Source organism: Solanum pennellii, chromosome 8 (assembly GCF_001406875.1).
Source record: "Solanum pennellii chromosome 8, SPENNV200".
NCBI lineage: Eukaryota > Viridiplantae > Streptophyta > Magnoliopsida > Solanales > Solanaceae > Solanum > Solanum pennellii.
This window is the reverse complement of record NC_028644.1, coordinates 60,060,303-60,084,061: the sequence shown is the minus strand read 5'-3', so window position 1 is coordinate 60,084,061 and position 23,759 is coordinate 60,060,303. Positions and strand designations below refer to the sequence as shown.

At 34.2% G+C, this 23,759-nt stretch overlaps 2 protein-coding genes across 4 annotated transcripts in view; one reads left to right on the top strand and one right to left on the bottom strand.

Moving 5' to 3' along the window:
* Nucleotides 1-4,085: 4,085 nt before the first annotated feature.
* Nucleotides 4,086-10,882, top strand: LOC107029038 (protein arginine N-methyltransferase PRMT10). Its single transcript, XM_015230333.2, has 8 exons — nucleotides 4,086-4,358; nucleotides 4,993-5,185; nucleotides 5,310-5,415; nucleotides 7,085-7,274; nucleotides 7,920-8,105; nucleotides 8,185-8,268; nucleotides 9,750-9,950; nucleotides 10,317-10,882. The coding sequence occupies exons 1-7, from the start codon at nucleotides 4,179-4,181 to the stop codon at nucleotides 9,924-9,926; spliced, it is 1,116 nt and encodes a 371-aa protein (XP_015085819.1). The 5' UTR covers nucleotides 4,086-4,178; the 3' UTR covers nucleotides 9,927-9,950; nucleotides 10,317-10,882.
* A 1,164-nt stretch (nucleotides 10,883-12,046) lies between these two features.
* The window catches only part of LOC107028734 (flowering time control protein FY), a 17,568-nt gene continuing 5,855 nt past the window's right edge, over nucleotides 12,047-23,759 (bottom strand). The window contains exons 5-18 of one of the 3 annotated variants that reach the window (XM_027919116.1): nucleotides 22,758-22,853; nucleotides 22,594-22,676; nucleotides 22,426-22,497; nucleotides 22,127-22,224; nucleotides 21,694-21,753; nucleotides 21,513-21,573; nucleotides 21,311-21,398; nucleotides 20,338-20,401; nucleotides 19,793-19,871; nucleotides 18,586-18,675; nucleotides 16,103-16,188; nucleotides 15,332-15,816; nucleotides 14,188-14,432; nucleotides 12,047-12,341 (exon numbers count right to left, since the gene is read on the bottom strand). In XM_027919116.1, the coding sequence (XP_027774917.1) occupies nucleotides 12,179-12,341; nucleotides 14,188-14,432; nucleotides 15,332-15,816; nucleotides 16,103-16,188; nucleotides 18,586-18,675; nucleotides 19,793-19,871; nucleotides 20,338-20,401; nucleotides 21,311-21,398; nucleotides 21,513-21,573; nucleotides 21,694-21,753; nucleotides 22,127-22,224; nucleotides 22,426-22,497; nucleotides 22,594-22,676; nucleotides 22,758-22,853 (1,770 nt within the window). In that variant the 3' untranslated portion in view covers nucleotides 12,047-12,178. The remainder of the gene's footprint in view (nucleotides 12,342-14,187; nucleotides 14,433-15,331; nucleotides 15,817-16,102; nucleotides 16,189-18,585; nucleotides 18,676-19,792; nucleotides 19,872-20,337; nucleotides 20,402-21,310; nucleotides 21,399-21,512; nucleotides 21,574-21,693; nucleotides 21,754-22,126; nucleotides 22,225-22,425; nucleotides 22,498-22,593; nucleotides 22,677-22,757; nucleotides 22,854-23,759) is intronic. The other 2 variants (XM_015229913.2, XM_015229912.2) reach the window with 2 other exon arrangements.

The following is a 23,759-nucleotide window of genomic DNA, read 5'->3' as shown; positions in this document are numbered from 1 at the left end:
GTTTCCTGTCGTACATAATGTCACCCGTCAACAACTTGAATGACAGACATAAAAAAAGTAGGGTATGATGTAGACTTTGTGATCCTCTTTTAAGTTTCAATGAGAGTAGTTTTGTACCGTTTTCAATTTTTTCAACTTATGAGAAAAATGAGGAAAAACAACAATGATATTTACATAGAAATGATTAGTTGAATAGAAAGTGACTTAATTATGTTCCTATATTGCATTTTTCTTCCATTCGTATCCAACATTCAAAATAAAAAATGAAATTAACATTTCCTATGAAAAGAAAATGAATATATAAGTCATTTTAAAGTCTGAATTTCCGATATAAGAATAAAAGGTTTTAAAAAAAAGGAGTGAATAAACAAGACAATTGGATGATTAATAGAAAATGTTCTATTAATAAAAAATAATAATATTTTCAGATGGACAATCAGGCCGGGACGAATATGAATTTTTGTTGAATCCTAGTTATGAGTTAGATATAATTAGTTGGGAGTTGATAACAAATAGAACAATAGAAAAATATCATGAGATTAATAGTTTTTTGAAAATTATTTTCAACTAAAATGGAGTCCAAATATGAATCATATGTCGTTTTTAATATTTATTTGAGAAAAATTTGAATTTGAACTAATCAAACTAGATAACTTAATAAATATGGTCATGTGATATAGAATCATGATATCATATCATAATATGAAATCACGAAATGAAATTGAAGTTTTATTTGAACATACGATATGCACTTTTTGTATTGTATACTTTTTCATAAACATAAGAATCTCAAAAGTTATAAAACTGTTAAACGACCTCAATTCTTTATTTACTTTTATCAAATAAACAAAAAATTATAAAATCGCATAATAATTCATTACAAAACTATTTGTTCTCCACTTAATTGATTATTTCATCTAACTTTAACTGATCTAACTTTAATTCAATAAAAAAATTAAACATAAATTGTAGTGTACTAGTCTTTAATTCTCCCAAATATTACAAACAATCTTCTCTCGTTGAACTTACATTTCTCGATCATATGACCGAGAAGACGCGAACCAACATTGTTAGTTTGAACCATTTGTTAGTTAATACTATCATTTGCAACTATAATTAAGTAACACTGTACAAGTTATGACAATTTTCATTTGTGTGTCAATATCATATGGTTCATGCCTTGTTTTACATGTGTGCAATTGCACATTTTTAGTGCATTAATTTCATACTAAAATCAAACATATTTAAGGCAGTGATTATCGAATATACATCACCAATTTTGTCCTTTTTCATATTAAATTGCTTTAAACATTTTCATATGTAGTCGAAATAAAAGCTTTTTAATTATGGAAAATCAAAAAAGTATTACTCCCTCCGTTTGTATTTATATTCATCAAATCAATTCTTACTTTATCATTTATATTTATCAAATTGAAAGCAATAATAAATTTTATGCTAGTGAAAATAATAAATTTTTAAAAATAATGATATGATTATTTAATTTTATTTACATATGAAATAAGTGTTTAGTAAATATATGTGTGAATTGTATTAAACACAATATAAATTTATAGGTTAACTTTTATATTTAAAAATCTCAAATCATAATATGAAAACTTGAAATTTTAGAAAGGCAAGAGATTTTAAGGAATTTGGAGCCTTTTTTGGATTAGGCCATAGTGTGGTGGATCTATTATGTAGTTTTGGGCCTGTTGGCCAACTTTGTACCGAGGTTATTTGGCAATAAAAGAGATTTAGAGCCTGTTTGGTTCAGCTTAAAAGCTGGTCAAACTGACTTAAAAGCTGGTTTTTGACTTATTTAGCTGTTTGGCAATACTCAAAATAACTTATTTTAAGTTAAAAAAAACTTATTTTAAGCCAAAAGTTAAAAGCTAGGGTAGGGGTGTTTTTTTTTTTTTAGCTTATAAGCTGTTTTAAGTTGACCACATTTTTATCTTTTTGCCCTTAATATTTTTATACAATCTCCAAATTACCCACATAACCCTAACATCTCTTTCTTCCATTTTTCCCTTTTCACGTTCGGCATAGCAACTTCAGCACTTTTATCCAAACGCATAACTGCTTATTTTAAAAATAAGTTTCAGCACTTTCAAAAATACTTTTTTAAAGCTGCTTTTATTAAGCCTATCCAAACGGGCCCTTAAGCTCAATATTTTGAAAAAAAAAATATTATTTCGTACCATATTTTTTTTGGATAATATGATATTTTATTTCATGATATAAAATTATAAGATAGAATCAATGTAAAATTACTTGTAACACTGATTCAACCTCATGATTTTATATCGTGATACATTATCATATGACTAAGTATCTATTTAATAATTTTACTTGAGGAGATTTATTAAAAAATAAGGGCAATGAACTAAAAAATTAATATCGAAGGTATTTTCAAGTCAAAAAATTGATACCATGTGCATTTAGGGGTCAAAAGATAGATAGGGAATAATATTATACTAATTCAAATAACTATAGATATTTTAGATCCTTCTCCAATATATGTATTAAGGTATTTTGACAAATAAAATAACAAAATTAGCATCAAAAACTAATTTATAAAATATGTTGACCTCACTAAAGATTATCTTACTTCATTTAAAATTCGAGAAATTTGACCAGTTAATTATACTAAAAATTGGGTGTCAAACTGAGATCCTTTATAAAATTTATTCGAAAAGCTACTCCCTTAGTTTCTAGTACGGTACGTTTCTATTTAGATATTGTAATTACTAAATGACATTATTCTTTTTATTTTATTCTTAAAAATATGCATATTTAATTGAATATAAAAAAATTAAGTAAATGTTTTTTATCTAATAATAGTTGTTCATTATACTATTTTAAAATATTCAATAATATTTATTCATTTTATAAAATTAACAGATAATTTTACACTTGATTTTTAATTTACTTTTATCATTAATGATATTCATTTCTCTGTTATATTTTTAACATATGTTTATTACTCTTTTTGTCTGTTCACTTTTGAATTGACACACCTATTAAGAAAACAATTATTGATGTAGTGAGTTTACCATTTTACCTCTATTACTTAGGAAGTATATGGATTAAAAATTTATGATTTTCAAGAAGTTTTACCTTTTTCAAAATAATTAATTAAGGGTATAATAGGTAAAAAAAATTGTTCTTTCTTGATTTGTTAAAATAGGCAAGTAATTAAGGACAACTAAAAAAAGAAAAATGGACAAGTAATTGAGGAGAACTAAAAAAAAATGAAAAATGGATAAGTAATTAGGGAGTAGGGACAAAAGAAGTATGGGTTATATATTAAAATTATCCTTCTATTTTGTTGTTTCTTAAAAAATGTATAAAGTCAACAATGAACAATTATTGTTAAACAGAGAGAGTAATTCATGTCAGTCAAATTTGTTCATCAAAATAAATTAGTTCATGTTCAAAATTTGACTTCAAGAGAATATTTATTATATAGTACTTATTTTGTTCCAAATTTTCAATTTATGTTACACTTTCCATTTTTGAAGTCAAATAGTTCAAATTTGATGGTTAATCATTAATTTTTTAAAAATGAAATTTATATATTTATATACTATGTGAAAAAAATTATAAGTAATAATAATTAACAATTCAAAATATTTTAAAAATACATAAAAACTCTAAAATCAAAGATTGACTAGTTTGAATCTCAAAGATAAACTCACACAATTTCTTAAGCAACTTAAAAACTAGAATGGTGATAACTATTACTCCTAGTGTCCCAATTTATGCGACTTACTTTCCTTTTTAGTCAATTCCAAAAAGAATGACAAGTTTCTACCAATTTAACAATAAATATCTATTTTATCTTTAATGAAATAATCTACGATCATATAAATTTCTAGCATTTATTATGGACCCAAATTTTAAGAATTCTTTCTCTCTTTCTTTCTTAAATTTTATACCGAGTTGAAGTGCCTCAAATTAAATGAAACGAATAGAGTATTACCTAAAAAAGAAAAAGAAAAAAAAAAAAGCGCACTAAATCAACGGCCAAAAGTTGTGTATGGCCCATCAAACGAGCCGCTCTACAATCTTCCATTTAAGTATAAAAAAGTCATTTCTCCTTGCTGCCCTAAAAATTCGAAGCAAAATTTCTGTGTCCCGCTTTCAACAGCAAACTCTGGTAACCGTCCGCCGATATGGGTAGCTCTTCTAATGCCGCCGCCCCTATCAACAACGTAGACAAGGGCGTCGATTATGCTAACTATTTCTGCACTTACGCTTTTCTCTATCACCAAAAAGAGATGCTCTCTGATCGTGTTCGTATGGATTCCTACTACAATGCTATTTTCCAAAACAAACATCATTTTGCTGGAAAGGTAAACGGTTTATGTAACTTGTATCTTTTATTTCAAGTCGTTCTCTCAATGTGCATGTTTGATTTTCTAACTACATTTTTACAGTTACTAATATTTATGCTAAGCTAGCTTTTAGTTTCCTTGTATTGACTGTGATAACTTGCAGTTTCGATGTAAGTTCAGTTTTGCGTTTCTCTGTAAAATTTGTATGTATGATGCTGATTTTCGCAAATGCAGGTAACTTCGTTTTTGCAGTTTCTCAGACTGTCTGGCCGAGCTTCTAAAATCAGTTTATTTTGAAAAAGTGCAGGAAGTGTTTTTTAAAATACTTTATGATTTTTATATGCATACAAATATTCAGTTAATTTTGAAAAAGTGCAGAAAGTGTTTTTTTAAAAATAGTTTATGATTTTTATATGCATACAAATATCAGAAAGTAGCTGGTACTAATTTGATTGAGTAGTCAGAAGAAAAAGCTGTACTTCTCAATTTGTTAGTGAGATTCGACAAACCATTGCACAGTGTAAGCTTCACATACAATTTCTGTTGATGACTCTTGATTGAATGGTTGTACTGAACTACATTTGTGCTATTAATACTTTCACTAAGATCTTGAGTTGTAGGTTGGGATTAATTTAGCTGGGAACTGGTTTAGGCTGTTTTGGATGTAGGGACAGGGAGCGGCATATTGGCATTATGGTCAGCACAAGCAGGTGCAAGGAAAGTTTATGCAGTCGAAGCCACCAAGATGGCAGAACATGCTCGTAAACTTGTTAAAACAAATGGATTTGAGCATGTTGTTGAAGTGATTGAGGGGTCAATGGAAGATATTACTCTGCCTGAGAAGGGTTAGTCTTTAAATTTCTTACTATTCCATTGAAAACAAAGCCAGTATTTTATAGTAGCAACCATTGACGTCATCTCTTCAATACTGCTGTCTTGAATTCTAATTGATTAAATCGTGCTATGCAGTTGATGTAATCATTTCAGAGTGGATGGGATACTTCCTTCTACGTGAATCAATGTTTGACTCAGTTATCTGTGCTCGGGATCGTTGGTTGAACCCAGATGGAGTTATGTAAGAGTCGCTGCCTGTAAATATTACCTATACTTTTACAGTTTTTTTCTCAATATTATTGCTTTTCCTAGACTTTTGCTTGTCTAATAACCTCTGCATTTCTCACTAGTCATAAATGTACTGAAACTTTGGTTTGGTATATTTTGAAGAAATACATATGCACTTCTAATCTGGTTGGATCTTTTCACCAGCCATCTGGAGGGAATCATTTTCTCAAAGATATGGCGTGTTTAAGTTACATGTAGTGCCTGCTCCATCCTGCTCTGTAGATAAACTATACATTTAGATTTTGTTCCGACTTTAAGATTTACACACTTGCCTAGTTGGTGATCAATTAGTGAATCATTTTGTCAAAACCTTGATTCTGGCTTTCTGCATTATTCTAGAATAGCTATTTTTGTTGACTGTTCATGGATATCTTACATCCCACTTCTGCATAGCATAATATAGTATCAAAATATATAATTTTATTTTTGTTATAGTACACTCTGATTTGATTTGATCTTAAGATCATATCAATGTGGGAATGTCCAAGTATCCACAATTATTAGCACAAGTTCGGGAATGTCAGGGTGGGTTCTGATATGCCATCTCACTCTAAATCTACTTGCTGCTATCATAATTTTGAAATATGAACAGTTGGCATGAAATAAAAGTTATGTTAGAATATATGGATGTTGAATGGGGTGAGATGCTGCTGCTGAGTAACTTTTAAATACTAGTGAGTGCCTCTTTTTCATTTTTGAAATTGGTATTCCCGTTGCATATGCACATTATAATTTCAATATATTAATTTTTTCCATAGATTTACTACTACAGATAATCTCTCTGCATACTTCTTTCATATTTCAGTTCTTCTAAGCATTACCACTTCAAAAGAAAAAAAATCACCTAACCAGTAATGAATGTTTTTTTGGCCATGAAATTAACTTCACTCAAAACAATCATCTATTCCTAAGGAGTCGTTTTGAAAGAATGAGAGATTCAGAGTTCAAGGATCAAATGATTTAAGTTGAATTCTTAACTTTTGCAACAATTTATTTTTAAAAAAAGAAAACGTACATACATATTAAGAAACAATATACAAGTACTCTAAGTAATAACTTTTTATTATTAGAGTATTATATTAATAATAAAATTGTAGTCAATGAAAATGTTTATACTCTCCAAACAGTGCTCCCTAAAAGAAGATGAACCATCAATTACTTTAACCATTTGGTGATGCATGAGGTATGCTCACGTTCTAGCATTGGGAATAAGCTTGAAACTTAATTGGGACATTGCATATGAGAGCGCACTACAAGGAAGAAGCTTGACTGGAATGAGTGAAGGAGGACCCTCCTTGCACACACACACCAAGCAACCTTCAGCGTTGGAGAAAAAAACTTTATCTCCATAGAAGATCTCCCACCCCTTACTTTCAGAAGCATGAACGGGCTTATCCTTACTTATAGATAAAGAGAAGTAAAAAAAGAAATGCTCGTGCAGATGACTTCATGAATGGGATTATTTTATTTTCAAATTTTGAATTTCTTAATCATATCCTTCTCAAAAAAATATTAAGCATATCGATTTGAGATATCTGCTACTACTGTTTTAGTAGTTCATATTTAATCACAGATTGTTTCTGCATGTCTGTCCTTTGGTTCAAGAAGCTTTGGTTTTCCAGGTACCCAAGCCATGCTCGAATGTGGGTTGCACCAATCCGCTCTGGATTAGTGGATCAAAAGAAGATTGATTATGATAGAGCAATGGATGATTGGTCCCATTTTGTCAATGAGACGAAAACGTTTTATGGTGTGGATATGGGCAGTCTGACTAAGCCTTTTACCGATGAGCAGAGAAAATACTATCTACAGGTTGATGTTATTTCCTTTTCGTTTATGCAAACTGTGTGGTTCATTATAATGATTTCTTAATCATGGTTTATATTATTTTTCTACTGCATTCTTTTACATCTGCATTAATACTGAGTTTTTTGCAAATTCTCCTCTTCCATTGAAAAAAAATCAAATTCATCAATAAACAAACTGCTGTTGAGCTGGCCTACTTGTTTATTGTGTTTATCAAATTATCCGAATTACAATTGTAGATCATGCATTTTTTTCTGCGTTCTTGAAGTTTGTTCCACTGTCTTTGTAAGTGAATCTGTGCAGTAATGACTAGAAACTGTAAAAAGATTAGATTGATCAATACATTACCTTTTTGTCAAATATGATTTTCACAGTGAGTGTGTCTATATAACCATAGCTTCTTATGGTTGAAATACAAAATACACCTTTTGTTACATTGTGTATGATAGTTTATTTGATGATCAGACATGAAAATTCAGTTGGGGACCTTGAACGGAATGAGGCAACTTGAGAGTTGAGAGACATTTTCATTTGATGTGAATGCCAAACGAAGAAGTTATTGCACTTTCCAGTGTTACTATTTTCATTGATATATTTCTCATTTGCTTGGCTCCTTGAACATCTCAAAGACCAAACTCATGTTTTATGTAGACATCATTGTGGAACAACCTTCATCCAAATCAAGTAATTGGAAAACCTGCTGTCATAAAGGAGATTGATTGTTTAACATCAAGTGTGAATGATTTACTCAGTCTTCAGGCAAATATCTCATCAATCATTACTGCAGAAAATACACGATTCTGTGGGTTTGGTGGATGGTTTGATGTCCACTTTCGAGTAAGTTGTCCTTACTGTGTCTTTTCTGCATTGTAGTGAATGCTAATTAATATTATTTTGAATTTACTGATTTTGTCAGGGACGCAAGGAGAATCCAGCTAAAAATGAGATTGAGTTGACAACAGCTCCAAGTGAAGACCTTGGAACACACTGGGGGCAGCAGGTTAGTTGACTAAGCCTGTTCAAGTGAAGACTTTTTAACTGTCAGGCAAACTTAAAACTAACTGAAATTTGCTAGAAAATTTGCGTTTTCAAAGTCATAGTTGACTTTGTTGGCTAATCTCTTCAAGGTTATCATCATCCATCAATCTGATGACCTAAAATTTCAAGTGTTTTATTTATCCAATACCTAGAAAAATTCAATAGTACTAGAGTTAATAAGAGAGCCGCAAAAGTAGGAGCAAATCAAGATGTCCTGAATACACCGAAATGACAATCTTTCGTTACAATATTCTAAGATATTCTAAGATAGCATGAGTGGATACCCTTACAATATCTTGAGAAAAACAAGGCTTCTCTTTGCTTGAATAATTGTGTGATTTTCTTTCAGTAGAAAATTATTTGCACTTTTCTCTCTATTTGAGGACATTAGTGGAAACTCTTCATATGGAGGAAGGATCATATGAAGATCTCCCGTAATCATCAGCTGATTGACGCCTTCTTCCACAAAAACTTCTTCTTTGTCTCTGATTCTGTGATTCATCCCCTTTTATCCCAAGCTCATACCTGATGAATGCCTTGCACTTAACTCAATCCGCAGTAACATGTGATTTTGTTTGCATCTGATACTGAATTACATGAAGGTGTGAAGCCTCATCACCCATTTCAAGATGCCCATGAGGACAATTCTTTTTTTCACCAATCAATCTCCAATTCAAATCACAAATCTGATCTTTTTCCAAATTGTATCATTCAAAGGGAAGTTTGCTTTCATAGAGAAGTTGTACATTAGATACTTTCTTAGGTGGGAGATCAATCAAGAGTCTATGAGAACATAAATTCCCATTTGTAACAGTGCCAAAAAGTCCATCACAAAGACATGGCAATCTCAAACCAAAAAAACTTAAGGAACTTTGATTCTAAAAAGCTACAGTAGCTGCACAAAGAAAGAAATATGCTATAACAAGATGAACAAAAGCTGCTACGATACCTCTCAAACTCCACATATATCTATGGCACTGGTTATTTTTATCCCCAAAAGTATTTGTAAAACTTCCTACTTAAAGTGAACAAAGTAAAGGGTCCACCTTTTTCCTGATAAACTTGCATAAAATTCAACTTTCTCCACTTAGAGACCACCAATTGACTCCTTCAAGAAAACCCAAGAGCAAACAAACTAAAAAAAAAGTATCCATCATATATTATAAGCTCTGCATCAATGGAAACTATTATTTCTTGATTTGGGTTACCCTAATAATGAATGTTTCGAAGTTGGGTTGAGATGGAACTTCATGTTGGATTGATCCCACCTCAATTAATATAGTTTGCTATATCTCTGTATCCACTCCGTTCTGTAAGTTACTCTATATCTAAATGTTTGTGTTCGCTATGGCCAAGTTCTCGGAGCTTATCTAAAGCTTATTGCTTCCAAAATACTCTCTAATGGTTTTCAAGGTTTTACATTGCCTGTTCTTGTATTTGCAGGTGTTCTTGTTTTATCCATCCACACGTGTTAGCCAAGGAGATAATATGACAATGAATTTCTCAATGAATCGCTCTAAAGAAAACCATCGGTTGTTGGAAGTTGAGTTTGATTGTGAGCTTAGACAATCTTCTGGAAAGTCACTTCCATCATTCAGCAAAAAGTTTTACATAGAATGAGGAGCACAGCCTGATTTTTCAAAGGTATGGTATATATCTTGCACTTCTGAATATTCATGTTAAACCACCTATGGCGATCAAATCTAAAGATATGACTGAACTGGCTCCATTTATCTGATTTGGTAAAAAGAAAGACCGGAACCTGTTCCTGACCAGCCATAGGCCGACAATTTTTCTGGATAGGTCTCTGATCTCCTCTCCTTCTATTCATCATATTGCGTCTCTTTACTGTAGTTTTGGGTCAACTTAGTTAAGATTGACGTTTCCTCTTGTGCTGATTTGTCACATTTACAGCTTGGTGCTGCCCTTCTGCGCTTATGTTTCATGTTTCCTAATACTCACCCTTTTTTCACCATTTTGATTAACTAGAATAAAATTTTCAATGTGCAGTGTCATGTCTAAAGGCCAACGGGATGATCGCTACTGGTGTACGCGATCCTCTGGGGAAGAAATTCAGCCATTTCTGCAGCTGACTTATGTTATTGTGTCTTGCCCCCTAGACTCCTGTGCCCTTCTCAACAAATTTGCCTCAAGTCCATTTTGCATATTTTTTTTATTTTTTTTCGGTTTGGGCCTGGAAACTAGGTGTGTTCCCGGGGGCGCTAGAAGCTTTGGAATGTTTTGTAAGCATGCAGGATCGCCCACCTACAATTTGTGCGGGAAATGAAGGGCTGGTAGGTCGGCATGGTGTCCACTTTAAACGCAAGTTTGTGTCTAAAGACGAAACTAGTGCTACTTGCTCTCGTCAGTGTGCAAGTATTCTGTAGTCTTGTTTTGTGCCATCTATCCTAGTAACTTCCATTTGGAATAGAGTTTTCATCTTATGAAGCCAAGAGACCAAAAATCAGATAAAATTCATTCTAAGAATAGCTTATTTTATTCTTCTATCGTCCTTTTTTATTCCTATTGAAGTTAATTGAAACAGAAAAAATTAGTGATTTTTGTTGGATATGAAAGGTAAAAATTTACTATCTTATATCCTGTATCTTTGTGATACAAATATGTCAATTTTCTAAAAGAACTTCCGTGTAAAAACACCTTTTTTTTCTTTTATCGCTAATTCAATCAAAACGTATACGGAAATAGCCTGTTTCAACAGAAAATAGTGCTTTGTGCTACTGTAATTTCTTGAAAAAGGATAAGTGATGTGCAACGAGGAACTATAGTATCGGTGAAGGAGGAGGAACTCATTAGGCGAGGTAAAAGACATACTTCCATAAACTCTTGAACGGAAAAAGAAGAGAGACGGGGACATTGTGTTGGGGGAGTTGGAGCCTCTGAGCTGATTCTACACTTCTAATGGAATAAGTGAACCAAGCAAGAAGATCTTATACAAGCTGACTGGTCCAACTCTAAAATCAAGTAACATTTGATGAATTCAAGGTTTCAGTTGGAACTTGAATAGTCTCATAAATGAAAGTGTGCTGGATAACTAAAATTACAAGCCAAAAATAAGTGAATCCAACTAAAAATTCAATAATGATGGGCAGTTAAATGTCACTTTAAAACAGAGTTGGAGCAGGACTTCTATGCTATAAAGAGGGTAATGATATTGACAAGTATGCCACTATCATACAAGATCAATAGTTTTGATCTCATCATAACCCTCCTATTTGTATTTTTATTGATCAGAAGCATTTAACAACACGCTAAGCTGCTATTGGAGAAGTTTATATTTGCTTCCCAAGAATATGACATTCTAGTGAGGCAATGGCCCTCCAAGTATGAACTAAGCACAGTTCCCCAAATCCAAAAAAAGAACACTTGGAATAATGACCCTCTATGAAAGATAGTTTTTGAGTCTGAATTAATAGGGGTGAAGTTTCCATATACCCTGGTGCAACTGAATACTTAGTCCTAGGCCAACAAATGTATTTGGTGGTTTTATGTCAAATTCTATTAACTAATGTCAAGAGGAACACCTATGATCTTCTTCCTTCTCCTCTCTATACCCATCAAGATTCAAGAACATCCACCACCAAGGCTGTTCTTATTATCTTCTCCACCACCATCACTCAAGACTCTCTATTAAAAAATGGAGTCTTTCTACTCGTCGTTACTCTCACCCCCTTTCTACCCACCCCCAAATAATAAAATATCAGAGGGAGATTATGGTTAGATGGTGGACAGCAAAATATTAACTTCGAATGCATAAATATGCAATAAGTTTTCTCTAAAAATACAGAGATGCTATCCCACTGTCTGTCAAAAGAAATCAATTAACCAATTGAACTGGTGCAGAGAGTAGAATCTCAACAGACAACTTGAGCAAAGCTCGAAACTATAAACAATGGCCTATTGATGTCCTTGATTATGTGGTGGAGGCCCTGGCGGCAGTGGCGGAGGCATTCCAGATTGATGACCAAAGTTTGACTGCATGTGCATTCCAGGTGGTGTGTTTGGATTTCCAGATTGCTGTTTAAGGCAAAAAGAAAAAGAACAACCAGGGTCACTGAACTGAAGAAAATCAACTCAACAGCACAAAACAGCAAATTTTTCAAGTTCCAGGAATCAGAACATAGGTATTTCATATTCATTAGTCAGTTAAACATACGAGGACGAGAAAGTAAATTACCTCACTGATCTATTACTAAGAAGATCTAAAAACATTAAAAATAAATAAAAGAAAGAAGAGAAAATTTAACCAGGCTGGGAACTTGTAAAGGTACACTTCCATTGGGTTCAATATTACACATACACAGTAGGTAAAATTCCTTCACAATAATATCTCTTCACAAAATCAGAGAACAGAAAAGACACAAATTAATAAAAAAACTCAGCTGGTTTGAAGAACAATATGGCAGATCAGGTTTAGTATAGGCAATCTCATGAATTGAGTTTTGGCAGGAAGAGAAAGCTTATAGAGAAGTTCATTAACTGCCTGTCTCCCATGTAAATACAATATATGGGTCAGAAAGCCTTTCCACTTAACAGGGTAATTTGAGAAGGCAAATTATTTTTATTCTATTAATCGAAAAATATCAAACAGCCAGTAGGCGTACGGTTTGAAACTTGAAGGATAATGGACCCACTCAAATATCAGGCTTCTGCAGGAAGGTTCCAACGCATCCAACCCCCTACCCGTCACACATTTCACTCTTACCAGTTACCACTAGACCAAAGCACCGGCAGAGTTCTCAGACATTATACTCACTAAACCCCCCTACCCCTCTCCACCTAAGAAAATAACACAGTGTACCCCCCAATACCTCCCAACAGCCAAGGTCTACCCCGTGGAGAAAGAAGAAACAAATCAGAACTACATCTACCATATAAATTAAATTGAGAAAATGTCGCAGAGAAGTAGGGACATTCAGCATTCATGCACACAAAATGACCTCAAAAAGAACTTTTGATAAGGTAAGATAATGAATAGTACCAAGGAGGTACTGAAAATATACAAAAATGCTGGAAGAAGCACAATTAAATCAGTAGCTCATATCCTCGTACTATTCAAAAAGTCAAAAAGATAGATCTGATTCATCTATCCAACTATTCTCACACAAGTATAAAAATGGCCTTGAAAAGAATATTCAATTAATCACCAAAATATAAACTCCCAAGCTTTACCCTCAAGCATAACTAGCCCAGGAATGGCCAAAATTTGAATAACTCCTAGCACCTTCTAAAGAAAATACATATAACTTCTCCAGCATTCAGTAACAACTACTAGAAGAACAAATAATTATGAAGTCGATGTCATCTTCCCCAAATTCATTCAGACCCCATTCTTATTTTGCCCCTAACAAAAGCTCACAGGTATAGATACCTAACTTCTCCTTCTGGCAATGAACATTTAGTATCACCCATGCAGATCCTACCACTTTTGATATACTGGACCAAAAATTGTTGACTTACTCTCACTAGAGTTTCTTGTCTTCACACTTTTTGACCACCTTTAATCCTTTAGTAAAACTGGATTCAACTCATTTTCACACATTTTGCAGTTCTCTGGCATAAGTTGAAGTTGCAGTCTTTAAGAAAAATAATGACAGCAATTGGAATTTATTTCTGGAAAATTGCTCGGAACAATAAGTTTTAGACTGTAACTATCTCTTTTCAATCCGCTAAAACTACCCCAACTTAATGCAACGATAAATAGGGGAACCTATGTAATAAATAATAGTAGCTAATTATTAACTGAAAAGTTAGATGCATTTAACTGAAAATAAGAATCCAAATAAAAGGGGATCCCCAAAAGAATGAATAAGCTGCCAAAAGATTATCACCCATGCACTCTCAGGTCTCTTAAAGTATTTACATGTCATTCACCTGATAAGGATTAAGTCCAGGCATGAGCGGCATCTGTCCAGCTTGTGGCCTGTTGAAGCCTCGTACTGGTGGAAACATCTGATTGCCTCCTGCATTTTGAGGGCCTTGCATGTTCAATCCATTTGGCATTCCACCAGGGGGAACATTGCCCTGCGGTCCAGATCCAGGAGGCATGCCAACAAAATGACCTTGAGGCATTGGAGGGCCCATCTGATTCATGTTACCTTGTATCCCCTGAAAAGAAAAAGAGTCAAATCTGTGATGCTGAAATAACCTTTTGATCCTCTCAATATATTTCCTTCAAAGCAAATGCACTTTGTATCAATTGACCAACTATGCCACAATGCAAAAGTAGTTGTCCTTGCTACCAATTACACTCTATTCAAGAAGAGGCGAAGACCCTAGTAAAATTAGATCCATGCATGCTGTATCACTTGCATACTGTTGAACAATGTGAGTCCGTCTCGAATAAAATCTTAAGTTGTTAGAGACATGACACATCATAAATGTGTTTTATGCCAGATAGTGCCCTCTCGCATGCAAACCTGCCTTTTCCCCCTTGTACCAAGCATATGAACATATTTTGTTGGTGGACGGCAACACTTGAACTGAGGACCCTCTGCCATCTCTAAAATACCATTTGGCTACAAATCTCATCTTCATACAAATGCATGGCTAACTCAAATTATTTTATGGCCTCAACCTTGAATATCAGTTACTTAAAAGTAGGAATCTTTCAAAATGGTCATCTCTGTTCTGTAACAATAAAATTTTCATATAATCAAAGTTTTATGAACACTGCACAAACTGAATCTGGAACTACTACAGAAAAGATGAAGTATTTGCACTCAAGGGGGAAGTTCAAATGAAGAATCAGAATTCAGCATAAGCAAGCATAAACGAGAGATACAAATCAATACAAATAGGTTTAGCAAGACAATTATACGCAGAGATACAAATCAATACAAGGAAAAATGAATCTACACCACTAATTTATTTCCATTGGTTTAGCAAGACAATTATACTTAGAGATGCACCAAGAAGGTGACAATCAAGATAAGTCGTGACACATCTACAGGAAGAAAAGAGAGATACACGCAATATACAGACAGCTGCAGAAATGTGATACTTACCATCGGAGGCATTCCTTGGATGGGTCCAGATCCTGGCATTGAAGACTGAATGCCGGGCATGTTTACTGGTTGTAGTTGATGTGGTGGCCGAGGTAGATGAGGATGTGGCATTAGAGGCATATGTGGAGGCTGTAGCTGTGGCAAATTCGGTGGTTGCAAAGGAAGAGAAGTCATTTGTTGAGGTAGTGACTGCTGCTGAGCTTGCTGCATGTTTTGTTGATATGCTTGCTGCTGATTACTTGCAAGAAGCGATGGATGTGGACCAGGAGGAAGGGGAGGAGCTCCTAAAGGCATTGAAGTCTTCTGTTCTCCTTGAGAAGGTGAATCAAGTGATGGGATAGACAGTGGCATTGCAGCTCCAACTCCAGGTATTGTACCCTCCGTTCGTAACATACCAGACGCAAATGCTCCAGGAGTTGATGGGGGCTCAGGACCTGGAAAATTACCAGGCATGCGACCAAGAACATTGTGTTGATCACCCAAACCTGAAATCAACCAAAATACATGTGCTGAGGCTATTTAAGCACTATAGTTTGGTAGTTCAACGTGATAGTCAAACTAAGACTATTACGTGCCGATGGAAAAAAATTCGATAATCTTTCAAGAAATTTCTTTAAAACCAAGCTGATTTTTGCCCAGGTCTACAAAGCCCACAGCCCACTTATCTAAACATATGAACAATAAACTTGTATGCATGCAATCTGAAGTACACTAAAACAATAGCATAAAAAAAATAAAATAACAACTGCATGAACAGGAATTAGTACACACCTTGTTGTCCTAAATTGAATTTATCACGAGCGGAGTCCCCAGGCCTATTTCTGCACCAGAACTTTGTTGTCTGATCATTACTACCACTGCAACAGCAAAAAGACTGATTAGTTACCTGGTTAGGTTAAAGTGAGAGAAATTTTATTCCTGTTGGCAGAACAGTACCTAGTTGGGAAGGCTTTAGGATATCCACAGTACTAGGAAGGATAAGAAACAAAATAACACAGCAAGAAAGACCAGAACCAGCCGCTAGAAGGCAATGACATACAATTTACAGTACAAAACACACAATTCCCCTCACACACACACACGAAGATAGAGAGGGAGGGAACAAATTTTATTCCAGCCTGTGGAGGCTGTGCAGGATTTGAATCAACATAAACACAATGAGGCTTAAAATGCAAGTAAGCACCCATAAAGTCACCTGCCAAGAAAGGTTTAAATGAAATGACAAAGTCTATACATAGATAGACTATACCAGCTTGCAAGTTGCATCTGGTGGACAATCTGGAAAGAGAGGAACTCGAAATGTTGAGGACAGTAGCCATTCAATACAGAAGATCAAATTGAATTGCATTAGACTCTTTTTGTTTTAGGTGTAAACAGATTTACATAGAAGATATAGTTTCAATCATAGAAATCCTTGGGTTTTGCAAGGACCGCTGACAGTATTCTTCCTTTGTAAATATGGTTTTAGTACACAAATGTAATGGTTTTAATATACACAACTATTACTATCTCAAACTAACATAAAATGGAGGAACTATTACTATCGCTAATTGTATTTGTACATATGCTTGATAAGTTCGGTAGAAGGGAGTTAGAGCCAACATACATGGAAAAAGAGTTATACAACAAAGCTACAGACAACCATCTACCCTATGATTTAAATCTGCAGCAGACTTTTTATGGAAACATGAATTTACTGGATAAAGAAAAAGTTGAGAGCCCGCACAAAAGAAACCTTCACATTCAAGATAGAATTAGTACAGCAGAAGCTGTAATCCCCACAACCATCGACTGATAGACTTCTTAGAGTGGATAGAAGGCAAACCGAGAAGGGACAATCTAAATCCATAGCCATTATGTGGAAAGAATAAACATATAAGATTACAATTAACTTTCAGAAGGACAACTGACATGAGGTAAGCAATCTGGAAATGGCCTTTCCAGATATCTTCAACTAGTTCTTCATCAGCAAAGGTCTATAGCAGAAACGAGGACACATCAAGGATGGAGCATCATTTTCAGAAGACAAATCAATGATTGGGAATTGCTAAGAGTGGTTGATTTCTTTAGTATAATTGAGCAGTTTGGGCTACAGACAAGTGGAGATGTATTATGGTAGAAAGGAAACTATTCTAGGCAAATGCAGCTTACAAAATGATGAATCACTCCAACCAACAGATAACAAGTTGGACATGGAAACACATCCTGGAAGACTAAAGTCCCTCACAAAGTAGTCTATGTTGTGTGGCTACTAGTTAAAGAAGCAGCCCTTACACTGGCTAATCTGTCGAGAAGAGGGATTCCATTATGTTCAAGATGTTATTTGCGTAAAGAAACAGCAGAGACAGTTAACCGTTTCTTCTACATCGTAATTTCACGGCACAATAATGGAGAATTATTTTAAACCTCAAAAAGACATCCTGAATTATTTTTTTTGAACTTGGTAACTTAAAAGACATCCTGAATTATTCCTGAAAAGGTTACAGAAGGTCCAAAAAGTTGAGAGTAAACAGGCTTACGGGCAAAGGATGGGAGTAGATGGAGAATGGTCCATGCCTGCATTTGGTGGACTATTTGGAAGGAGATAAGATGCTTTGAGAATATAACGAATGGTGTGCAAAAGATCAAGTTGAACTCCATCCTACTTTTGTGTTTTTGGTTTAATCAGATATACTAAAATAATAATATTTCTATCATTGATGTTTTAGATTCATTATAGATAGGGGACAGAAGAATTTGAGAGCTCTAATGTAAATATGGTTTCAGTACTACCTAAGTACTGTTTTGATTCTTTTAATATATAATATAATACACACACGCACAGAATTACCAGTTTAAAATAAAAATAAAAAACTGAAAAGAGCAAAATCAAACAGAATTTGAAGAAGGTATTCTATAAGAAAATTGGAAAAGGAGTTCTTTGGGAAATGCTCTGTGTTCTTACTGGGGCATAGAATTGCAGGGTAAATACTAAACATGCTTTTGGAATTAGCTTCAGCTTATATTGTCATGGTAAAGCAGCAAATTCAGCACCATATAGATCCAAGCAACAATAAAATGAAAAACCTCAAAAGAATATGCAGCAACACCCAAAATGAATTGACCAAAATATTTAAATATGGGACAAGGCACAGAAGAAAAGCACACCAGATATGAGAAGAATCCTAACAATTGTTTTCTGCAACTGGAAAGCAGTACTAGTGTAAAAATGGCACATAACTACAGAGATGCAGTTCAAGAAAATGCAGTATAACCTGCAAAGGAGATAGCCAATGGGGTGCCACGCAAGATCCCAAACACCAGTTTCATGTGCATTTGTGATTTCTACTTGAGGAGCTTCATGCCTGTGGGTAGAGCATCAAAAAGACGAGAGAAAAATATATTAGAACTTACCCAATCACTGATAATAGGGGGATTTGATTCGATTAAAAGTTTCATGTTGTAAGTGAAATCATATTCTGGACTATCTCATCACATGTTTGGATGACAGACTTGGTCCAGAGAGCTCTTTTATTCCCCAGTCACAGAAACTGTAGGATGATACTGCACTGCTCAATACTAGGTAGAAAGAACTTATTTGTTTGAAGAGAAAGGAAAAAAATGTTTTTATTCAATAACTAGGGCAAATAATGCATATGACCAAAAAAACAAGCCTCCCTCTTACAGGAAAAGCAAATAAAAAAGGAATTTGAGTGGAAGGAGATGATTTTTCCCAGAACGATCCTGAACTCATCGCATCGAATTGACACCTTCCTAGGAGAAAAGGGCAATTGCTCAAGAACCATAGCACCAGATTCACATACAACAACCATGTATCCCCACTGTTTTGGTTTTATTTAAGTTCAGAATGCTTGATGAAGTAAATATACATGCTAAGAGGAGCATTAGAAGTGGAAACAAAGTTCCTTCTCTTATCTACAACTTCTTGTTGCCAGGAACGGTTGAAGTATTTCACAAAGATTAGAAATAAGTAAGATCATAAAATTGATTCAAGTTAGTTTAAGTACATCTATCTCTTTTTTAGAAAAGGGCAAGTTCATATTTTAAACTTTTATTCACTCTTAACCTAGACTTATTATCTAATAAGTTTCTTGATAAGTCTAAGCCACTAGCTATGACATTCATCCTGAATTGTCCTTTGTCAATCATCCCAACTTGAATCCAGCCAAAGAAGTGGCAGGAGTACCACACTTCAATTTTAGTAAATGGTTGCAAAAGAACATAAATAAAAGAGTAATGTTATGACAGAGCAATTAGCAACACTTCCTCAACCGATAGCTAGGTATCCTGTCTATTTCACCAAATAAGGCTTGTTATTCCTATGGCTAACAGTTGACAAGAATAAGAAACATCAAGATTAATGTCTTAAACAAAGTCATATAATGGTATTTTGAAAGCGCAGGAGATGAAGTAGCACCAATGATTTATAGTTGATAGCGAAAGAAGTTTCAAGGAACTTACCCCACAAGCCAATGAAATATTGAACCATCAAAGCTTCCACTGACGAAATATTCTTCATGAAATGGATGCCAGGCCAGTGCTGTTACGGTTACATGAATATAAACAGACAATTAGCCAGTATCACAGACAGATGAAAGTCAACCATGGAAGCATGGTGCAGGAACAAGACAATAAGTGGAACAAAAAGGGTGTTTATTATCTGAATAAACAAAATAAAGAAGCATTAAATTTATTGTTGCAACACAGATAGTAGAAAACGCTAAATGTGATTAACTCTGAATTTTATCATGACCAACAATTCAGCCACCATCTCCATTTGTATTATCCACTTTTTCATCAACATGACTGAAACTTCTTATTCTTATTGTACCTTGGAGAAATTTACTGAATAATACCAATACAAGCATACGAACTGCAAATTTTCATCCAAGCTCATTTTTCTTTATCAAGTCATCCAAACCCATTACCTGGCTTTTACGACATGCTAGTGTTGTATGCATTGCATAAGATATATATACACACATACAGAAGAAGGTAATTATTACATGTCACATCCTTCTGATGCCCTCGGAATGACTCAACCTCCTTCATAGCACGTATGTCATAAAGCTGAAATGAAACAGCACGTTAAGAGGACAGAAAAAAAGCAATTGAACATAAATGTTTGACTTGACACAATAATCATCTATACTATTGTATTCCTTCATTAGCATGTTGATTAAAATTCATATGTATATAGGTTTTTTTCTTCATTTTTAAATAAATGAAAATGAATACTGCAATCAGAAAACAGAGAAGTGGTAAGAAGCAATGCACTTGCAGTAAAGAAGCAGTTGCAACTTAAAACCAAGCTAAAATTGCACTCTTGTTGCGACCAACCCCCTGATAAGAAATTCAGCCAGGCATCTCAAACCCCACAGCTACAAGTTCAATGAACCTGACTGAATCCCTAACAAAACTAGAATATGTTCCCCTAAAGCTCCATAAAGCTCAAAAGTACAACTCAACAGAAACGAAAATACACATTTCAACTGAACTAAGCAACTTCAAGTTTATCCTTCTTTGTTTTTCAATTCACCCATATTTTAAATACTTTTGACATCATCTTTGTGCATCATTAATGAAAGCTTTTCATTTGTCAAGGGTAAAAAAAGATAGCATAAATCTAGTTTTTGTCAGTTCTGTTAAAAACTGGCATCCTCCCTCAAATAACAACAATCACATATCATACAGTCAAATTAACAAATAGTTATAATATTATTATCATAATTATTTTATTGTGTTTCAAACTTGATGGACATATTCCACCTCCTACCACGTCATACAAACAGCAACAGGACAGAACAAGTAGTTGTTACACTTGTGTTAATTACCATGCATTTTCAAATTAATGAATTTGTGAAGCAAACATCAGATCATTTGGTCATTAACAACAAATTAAAACCACATGATCGTTACAAGCAAAATCAGAAAAAAGATTTGTCGGTTTTAGGAGAAGTATGAGATGGAACAGCCTACCTTGATAATTTGATCCTTGGAAGCAGTAAGGACCCAGTTACCGTTTTGATTCCACTTTACACAGAGAACGGTATTCTTATGTCCATGACTGCAAACAGCAACATCCATATTATTGCTAAAAAATAGTAACTTATCAAGTGGTAAAATCCTAAGTTTATAGAAGTAATAACATTGCAGAATTAGAGAGAAGTTTTTGACTGACAATGATGAAAGCTCCTTTCCTGACTTGGCATCCCAAAGTTTAACAAGATTATCTTTTCCACCTGCAGGCGGGACAAAACCAAGGTGTTAAAGAGTAAATCTAACAACCCGGAACGTTTCTACGATTAAAAAAACTAAGTGAAACAATTTCTCAGAAAAGAAGAGAAGAAAAAAGCATATACCTGAGACTAATAGAGACTTTGTAGGGTGCCAATCAACACTCTTCACATCCCAACCATGGCCTGCCTGAGTTCAAGTGACATAAGAAACTATTCTAAGATCACCTCATGCTCAAGTTAACTGGTAAATTAACAACTGTAGCAAATTGAAGAGCTATTGCCAGTGAAATTTGTTAACCAATTTTCCATTTCATAGTAAACTGATGCTGGAAACATGCCTAAACATGTCATAAGAACTTCCATAGCAGCAAGAAGTAATGGAAGGCGGAGTGTCAACTGACATGGCGGAGTGTCAACTGGCACATAGGAGCATGCATATTATTTAGAAAAAACAACTAAATACCCCTAGCATAAGATCAGAGATATGCAGCCAAACCATTACTAATTTTACTTGAATCAGCAAGCTTCTTATAATAAACAGCTTGAGGAACATTACCAGATAATGAACGCTCTTCTTGGCACCTTGCGAAGTCCCATATTTTAATGGTAGTGTCATCAGAGCAGGAGCAGAATTTTAAATCTGTACTACAGAAGCTGTTCAAATTCAAGCATATGACTCAGTAACCAACTAACATTTTTTTCTGCGACAGAACCAACTGACATTGCAATAGTGCATACCCTAAAAAGATATTTAATGATGCAAGTGAGGTTGATAGCGAAAACCAAACAGAAAAAAAATATCCAAGAAATACATAGTAACTCTCAAAACCAAGTCACATCATTTAGAATAATTACCTCAATTCCCGTATTGATTCTTTATGTGCATTCTTATGGGCTTTGACATTATTCATATTGTTTTGCCAATACCTGTTACATGATATAGATGCAAATTCACAAAAGAGAAAGAAAAAGACAACATAGAGAATGAGTGTGAACTGCAGATTGTTCCTAAATTTTATTTACTTTATTGTGCCCCCGTCATCACCAGTGACCATCCAGTTATCATTGTGGCTCCATACCATTGACCTGACTGCTTGATCATGAGCCTGCACATGAAATACATTAAATTGTCCACCTAATTTGCTGGTCACATACTAAAATCTGAAATTACAACCCCAGTTTCATACCTGAAGAATCATTTCAAAGTTAAATGATTGCCCATTCCATAGTGTGAATTCACCACTTTGAGATCCAGTAACAAGGCGCCGCCCACTAGGAGTCCACTTCACGTAATCCGAGAGAGCAGGTTTGAATAAGAGAACAGAAATATAAAGATTGATACACATAGGATGCGACATAACCAAAAGAGAGACCCAGAAAAATTTTAGCTCTACGTCTTGTGGCATAACACAAGCTGGATCCCCTTTACTTCTTTTATCAGTTATTAGAATGACGATGACATAAAAGAGACCCAAGAGGGTATAAGATTTTAAACTATAATATCTGACAGGATGACTCCTTCCATGTCTTCTTTTTTATAATTTTATTTCCAAAAGAATAGCTAGTAAGAAAAAGCTGAATACAAAGAGCTCTACCAGGAAAAACTAGTACTTACCAGAGAAAAACAAAAAAGTCATAAGAGACTTTGTTAGCAAATAAAATCATGTTTCGAGGATCCAGATTCATACATTCAATCAAGGCCTTGCAACTGTGTGAATATTTTAGACACTCAAATGTGTTGCATTTAAATGCTCCGAAGAACATACCATGATTGCCGATTGTACTACTAAATATTACTTCCCCCACTCCATTTTTTACAAAACTGCTAAGGTTGTATTCTTCTGCATTAAGGTGTATCCTCCATAGTCCGTTCCATTTATTTTTGTGATCAGTAGAAAGAACTAATCCCTCCATTTCCTTTTTATGTGATGATGTTTCATTTAACACTTAGTTTAATAAGTTAATTTGACTTATAAATTATATTAGCAATGGAGGAACAGCATATTACAGTAGTCTGGAAAAGCTAGTTTGACAGAGATATTTGCCTCGAAATTTGAAATTAAAATTTTAACAACTTTGTACTCTTCACAGTAGTGACAAGTTGCATAGAAATCGAATAGTCTCAACCATTTTGGGACATCGTGAAAAGGAGAAAGTGCCACATAAACAGGGAGGGGGGGGGGGTATTA